This window comes from Scomber scombrus, chromosome 3 (genome assembly GCF_963691925.1).
Source record: "Scomber scombrus chromosome 3, fScoSco1.1, whole genome shotgun sequence".
Lineage (NCBI taxonomy): Eukaryota > Metazoa > Chordata > Actinopteri > Scombriformes > Scombridae > Scomber > Scomber scombrus.
Genome location: NC_084972.1, coordinates 13,770,866 through 13,777,848, shown reverse-complemented (window position 1 = coordinate 13,777,848; position 6,983 = coordinate 13,770,866). Strand labels below are relative to the sequence as shown.

The following is a 6,983-nucleotide window of genomic DNA, read 5'->3' as shown; positions in this document are numbered from 1 at the left end:
ATGTTTATGCTTTTACACAGATAAAAGGCCAAATATGGCAACACTCAGGGTCTGTATCGTCATTCAGAGATGTTCAATATATAACATTTCATCAAAGAAGAAGAATCACTGTGATGAAGACCACTGATAAAGACCACCCAAAATCTGCTAGAAAGAACCCAGAACCCTTAATTACAAGGAAATGCGTGGGTTTAATATTCAGCAATGAGTCCATTCTATTTTTGAATTTCATGTAATCCTGATTTTTAATATCATTCTCCCATATGACGTGAACGAGGCATTTGTGTTGAGCTAAATGGTAACATGCATAAACTTCCTGATTATGCATACTACCACTCAATAAATAAACACTGTATCAAAAGTAATTAAAACATTTTTCAAAATAATATATGATGGATAAAGGGACCACATCAGTGGGCTGGATCATAGGTTATTAATATAGAAACTCAAATGAGGCTGTTTATCATCTTCTTCAGCCTGCTTCTTGTCATTTGATATATGAGGATAGTTTCATCCGAGTGGTGGAAATGATCATGTGGTTTGAAAAAGTCAGAGAGGAGCTAAAGATGAACGGATGGTTGAGAGTTGAGACAGACAGGAATATCATTTTCTGATGAAGGACCTTCACTGTGCACAAGGTTAGAGAAAGAGGTGTCCACATTGATCATTTTCTATCTAGTAACTGTTCAAAAACACAAAGGCTACTATGTATGCACATGCAAACACATGCCTTTCTGCAATTTATTTTAGAGTCTCATTTGCATCTGTTTTGCAATTGTAAATAAGTCCTACTGTTTCCCGCTGATACCTCGTACTTTAGTTTCTCTCTGATGCAAAGTATGTGGCCATTTATCTTCATCCATCTTGGTTTCTGTGACTCCTCTCTGGGGTGGTAACCCTTTACAGTCTTATTCTTTTCATTCACTCTTCATTTCAGCCTTTAACTTGTTACACTTGTAAACAACTAGACTGTAATGTTGAGTTTGTCCTAATATTTGTCACATGACGGTGACTACAAAATAATGTGGTTTTGTTTTGGTGTTTTTTGCATTACAGTAAATTACTGTAGCAATTGCAGTAAGCTGCACAAATATTATATGAACTGGTGCTTGATATTCTCCTCCCCAGTATGTCCACTCCCACAGAGGTGAGCTTCAGTCACATGTGTGACTGCAGAAGGAAGATAAAGGGTTTTTAAATCATGATCTGAATTTCTTGTTCTGACCATTAAAGCTAAACTGGGATTATTTGACAAGAAATAATCACCCCGGGGCAAATAAACACGCCTGTTTGAGCCAATTACTTCGTATCAAAATAGAGGGGTAAACACTGATGATGTGGCTGATACCGCAATGATCAAAATGACTCAGATTTCCGCAAGAACTGTCATACTGCCTCCTTTCCCGACCTTTGACACATGTCTGACATCGTAGGAGCAACACCGCTAATCCTCGCTTTGGCAACCAGCGTGTGACTCATTCAGTGTCCGGGGTCCGTCCTGTCCCTCTGCCAGCAGGACTGCAGGGACCACTTTCATTACCGGAATCTCTCTCGGAACGTCTGGAGACCGAGTTCTGCGTCTGGCGCGCAGATCCATGTCCTAAACCACATCCTAAAATAACTCTGAACAACAGACACCACCTCTACCCTACCTCTGCTGGACATAAAACATGCGAAACCAAAGTCAGGGTGTCTCAGTCGGTGCCCACAAACTCAAACAAGGAACTCCTACGACGTGTTTCGGCTGTTTCTCTGCGGAGCGCACACTCTTCCAGCATCCGTGAACATGACTTCGACTCTATCTCCCTCTAAAGCCCTCTACATCGGGATGGAGGTGGTGATCGCCGTGTCCTCTGTCATCGGTAACGTGATGGTGGTCTGGGCTGTGCGTATTAACCGGTCTCTGAGGGACACCACGTTTTGTTTCATCGTCTCACTGGCCTTGGCTGACATTGCGGTCGGGGCTCTTGTCATCCCGCTCGCTATAACCATCAGCATCGGACTCAAGACGCACTTCTACAGTTGCTTGCTGGTCGCCTGCACAGTGCTTGTCCTCACACAAAGTTCCATCCTGGCGCTGCTGGCCATCGCCATCGACCGCTATCTGAGAGTCAAAATACCCATGAGGTAGGCCTAAAGGTGAATTCCTCTAGTTTTCAATATCTTGTCTCAAGTGCAGAGTGCGCCTTTGTGTCGGAACCATTGCTTGGATGAAGGGCACATACATCAAAGTAATCGTCCATAACGGTGTCATGCGGGATTTTTTCATTTCACTCCCAAAGAAATTACTGTACTAGCTACGTGAGGTGAAGGTGTCTCATCATTTACTGTTATTAGTTTATTCTGACCTTATCATAGGGTTGCATTAATCTAGTATGACATCTCTGTATGTCTGGAAATTACAGTGTCAATGTAATTTTAATGTTAATACATATTGTAGGCTATTCATTCAGGTAAACTACACATTAGATTTTCACAGTTACTTCAGCGTACTCTTCGAGCTTATCATTTCACCCAAAATATGTGATGAGACGTAAAATAGAAAAAAAGTAATGCGCATGATTACCCATGATCAAAAAATAGTAGAAACACGAACAAAACAAAAAAAGTCCTCTTCTCAGAATAAATAAATGAACATAGATAGTCTGCTTTATCAGTATAGATGATCTGATAGTTGTAGGCTATAATAATCTTTAAAATGAATTAGGGAAGTCTGAAAGAGAAAGTGAATTGACTGAATTTGTACCAGAAATTGATGTTACCCACAATAGATATATTTCACATCTGTGGTTATCCAGCCTGAGCTGAATACGTTTCAGAAACACATGGAAATCACCCATGTTGTATCCTGTCTTTAATACTGCTGCTCTGTTGGTTAAAAAGCAACATCTGAATATTGTTGTTCATCAGTGTTCTGTATGGTTGCTCAGACCTTTTCATACTAACATCCAGTGATGCACTTAGCCTATACATTGCCACTGTCAGTGCCATTTAGTGGATGGCAAATGTGTCACAATTTTCCAAGAATTGATAAAAATAACTTAATGTACCACACCTTTTGGACATTTTAACAAAGAAAAAAGTTTGTATTATTATGGTCTTTATTGTGAAACTGTTCATACAACATTTCTCCCCAGTATTGGCAACATCTGTAGAAAACGTGGTGTCTGTGCTTCCTCGAGACCACATTTAAAAAATGCACATTTTACTGAGTGACGTGTTTGAGGAACACATTTGGCCATCTCATTGATGACCCATCCATCTTAGTCAGAGACTCCCATCTGGGCAAGTTTAGATTTCAAACACCAGTAAATTTAACTTTATTGTTTCATGGTTAAGTCATAATGTTAGTCAGAAATTGAGTCCCCCACTCTACACCACACCGTGGGACTCTGTAAGGACACAGTTTAAAAGCACTGATTTCTTTTTATAGCAGAGGTGGTTTGGAGGGAACTGTCATGATAAGAGTGGTCTGGCAGTAAACTGAAAATGTCCCATGAATTGTGTTTATATTTAGCTGACAGATAAGAGTTTGCAGGTGAGAGATTTTGATTGAGATCCTGCAGGAAAGTACAGATCGATGGACTACAGCTGAATCCAGTGAGTAATTTTGGGCAGACGGACACCTGATCTGTATGCAGACAGACAACCAAGCTTTACAAGCAGCTGTGTGGAGAGCTATGGGTGCACAAGCTGACGTCACATATGGGAAGAGCCACTGCAGGCAGGGTCTCTTTACACATCCTTTGAGTATTCATTCATTCACCCTGTGTTGTGTCTGCTTCATCCCAGCTGACCTCTGAATGTGTGTGTTTAAGCAAATGAGGGGAAATAGTAAAAATTACAATAGTTGGATTTGGCACAGTTTATGTTTGGGTTAGCATTAGTGAGGTTAGCCAGGGAGAAGAAAGGATAAGAGGAGAGAAAAAATGTGCCTCGCATGTGCATGAGAGTGAGTGTGAGAAAGAATGAACTCCTCCGGTTATTTACATTTACCCACGCCTTTCATCTGATTGAGTCAGTGCTTACTCTGTAGGGTTGAATTCACAGCTGAACAGCCTTGTGTGATCACAGGAATCTGTCAGTTCTTTTCAACAATGACTAATACATGGACCGGTCCAATAACAGACTATTATGTGGAAGCGAAAGTACATGGTGACATCCTGTGAAGACACTGAGGAACTTGCAAATATTCATCTTAGACAATAACTTGATAACTGATTGAAAAAAACAAAAACAAAAACGCAGCAGAGATTTCCAAGAAAAAGATTAGTAAACAGGAACTACATCCCCATGCTGCCATGCCCACTCAAAACGAAATGTGGGTTTCAGGGCAAACTAACTGGAACACTATTTTGCAAAGGGAATATGTGCTGTAAATCTTTGTAATGATTTGCATGTTTCATACTATTTGATTGCATTACACATCAAGATGTTCCTGTTGTTTATTTATTAATTTAAAACCTCAAAGCGACTTTAATACTTAATATATAGAATATGATTTGGTAGTAAACCAGTCGCTGTTTCTAATTGGATCATCACTGGGCGAAAATAGCTATATGGAACACACATAAACACTGTGTCAGTCCAAAGACAGTTTTTTTCTCAACACTATCTTCTTCTTTGTTGTCATAGCTACAAACGGGTGGTGACCCCCCGGCGAGCTGGCACGGCTGTGTTGCTGTGTTGGCTTGTGTCCATCATAGTGGGCCTCACGCCCATGTTGGGCTGGAATAACCTGCAGCGTCTCCGTGACAATGGTTCCCTGCTCACTGATGACCTCGTGGTGATCTGCGAGTTTGAGACGGTCATCAGCATGGACTACATGGTCTACTTCAACTTCTTTGGCTGGGTGCTGCCTCCTCTGCTCCTTATGCTTGCCATCTATGTTGAGATTTTCTACATGATCCACAAGCAGCTCAATAAGAAGGTGAGACTTTCCTCTTCTATGTGTAGAACAATCCTGGTCTCTGTGTTGGAGCTGCAGTATTCAAAAGTGATGATGTGATGATTTTGCTATTATAACAAATTCCAGAATAACTTTATACGTTGACGATATTCTCCATTGTATCTCATTAGGTGACAGCTAGCCATGCAGACCCCAGTCGTTACTTTGGTAAGGAGCTCAAGTTGGCAAAATCCCTCGCCCTCGTTCTTTTCCTCTTCGCAGTCAGCTGGCTTCCCCTTCACATCCTGAATTGCATCACCCTCTTTTGCCCTGCCTGCGACAAGCCAGTGTTCCTCATTTACATCGCCATCATCCTCACCCATGGCAACTCGGCTGTCAATCCCATCGTTTACGCTTTCCGCATCAAGAAATTCCGCACAGCTTTCCGGAAAATCTGGAAACTGTACGTGCTTTGTCAGGATCCAGTTGGTCGGCTTCCTCAAAGAGGTAGCCAGAGAGGACAGAGTCACGAGAGGAGGCTGAGGCAGAATGATGACGACGACGATGACGTGTGACCTTTGGTGACTTGTTCGATGGAAGTGTAACTGTAAAGTTTCACTCCGATGGTTCACAGAATGGAGACAACTCTGTGTTTATTTTCACACTTGAGGAATTACTGATCAAAAAGGGCCTTAATGACATCGAAGGATGTCAGAGAGATGCAACAGATGAGGGAAATCCATTGCAGACTCACCGATTTCCTCCATCTCTCTAGGAGGACAGGATGACAAATCAGCAGGGAGACAAGATCTACATCCTTGATCAGACTTTGATTTAGATAAGAGTGACTGTTTATGCCTCTACTGGCTGACACAATGATGATGGTATCGTATGGGATAAGGGGCTTCTCATCACTTTCAACACCAACCTGTTGAACTTGAATCAGTAAGTGTACATCAGTAACACATGCAGTATTAATGCTAATGTATACTGTGCTGTAATTTTGACCTGAAATGACATTCATGGTCTCTTCCATGTTAATGATCTCAAATAGTTAAACATATCATTAACTGGTACATTACTTTTTTTTATTTTTTTGTGGCCTTACGGACAGAAAATACGATGAAGAGGAATGTAGTAATGAGCTAACCTGCTCTGAGCAAGTAAGAAGTTTGTTTGCACACTCAGCTTGGTGCTTTGAGGAGGAGCCAGACACAGGATGTATGGTTGAATGAAAAAAAATTGACTCAATTAGTGTTGAAGCCTCTGGTTTACCAACTGTGCTAAAGACAAAATGAAAGTTACTCATCATTCCTATCACTCCTTTCATGGCCTTTATAGTTGTGTTGTGCACATGTGAAGGTAACATTTAAAAAAAACTGAGACCAGTTGATATACATAATTAAAACTAGCTAATAGTTGTAGCTGAGAACAGTGTCCATGCATAAAGAGAATTTACTTGATGTTCCTCATTAAATGCAACTACATTAGTAATGTTGAATAGAAAACTGTGAATCTAAAGATTGTTGGAGCTCCTCCATCCAACAAGCTTCATTTGATCTAGGTGATAAATCATTTTAATTCATTATACCTTGACCGTATCTCCAGGCCTTCTCCATTGCTTACAACACTTTCTTTTAGCCTTTTCACTTTTCCTCCTGATTCTTTTTAACCAAGTAGGTCTACCAATCTAGCATCGTCACATCCTCTGTGTCATTTTGGTTTCAGGGCTGATTTAAACTGACCAGTGCCACCTGTAAACATGAACATGAGAAACATATGCTGAGAAGGGGCTGGGAATAATATGTACCGTATGTAACTGTATGAATAAAAATGTGATAAAGTGTATAAAATCCCCTCACTGAGAAAACAGCTGTGTATCTCTGAGACATCCTCTCACTGTTTATTGAGCAAGCAGATTGGCAAATCCACCCTCCAAGATTTTTTTTATGACGACAGGATAGTGAGCAAAAAATGCTGCAGCATATGGTGAGCCATTCATGTGCATTAGCCGTAGATGTCATTAAAATCCACCCTGCATTTCCCATACGATATAAATAACTCACTTTACCCCCATTTCCCTCTGGAAAAATAA

At 40.8% G+C, this 6,983-nt stretch overlaps 1 protein-coding gene across 1 annotated transcript; it reads left to right on the top strand.

Annotated features, from left to right (window-relative positions):
- Positions 1 to 1,786: 1,786 nt before the first annotated feature.
- On the top strand, positions 1,787 to 5,463 carry LOC133977701 (adenosine receptor A1-like). Its single transcript, XM_062415952.1, has 3 exons — positions 1,787 to 2,127; positions 4,636 to 4,930; positions 5,080 to 5,463. The coding sequence occupies exons 1-3, from the start codon at positions 1,787 to 1,789 to the stop codon at positions 5,461 to 5,463; spliced, it is 1,020 nt and encodes a 339-aa protein (XP_062271936.1).
- Positions 5,464 to 6,983: the final 1,520 nt, after the last annotated feature.

Coding starts and splice junctions, on each gene's coding strand:
- LOC133977701 (XM_062415952.1), top strand. CDS start 1,787: ATGACTTCGACTCTATCTCCCTCTAAAGCCCTCTACATCGGGATGGAG. Junction 2,128..4,635: donor AGAGTCAAAATACCCATGAG/GTAGGCCTAAAG, acceptor TTGTTGTCATAG/CTACAAACGGGTGGTGACCC. Junction 4,931..5,079: donor ACAAGCAGCTCAATAAGAAG/GTGAGACTTTCC, acceptor GTATCTCATTAG/GTGACAGCTAGCCATGCAGA.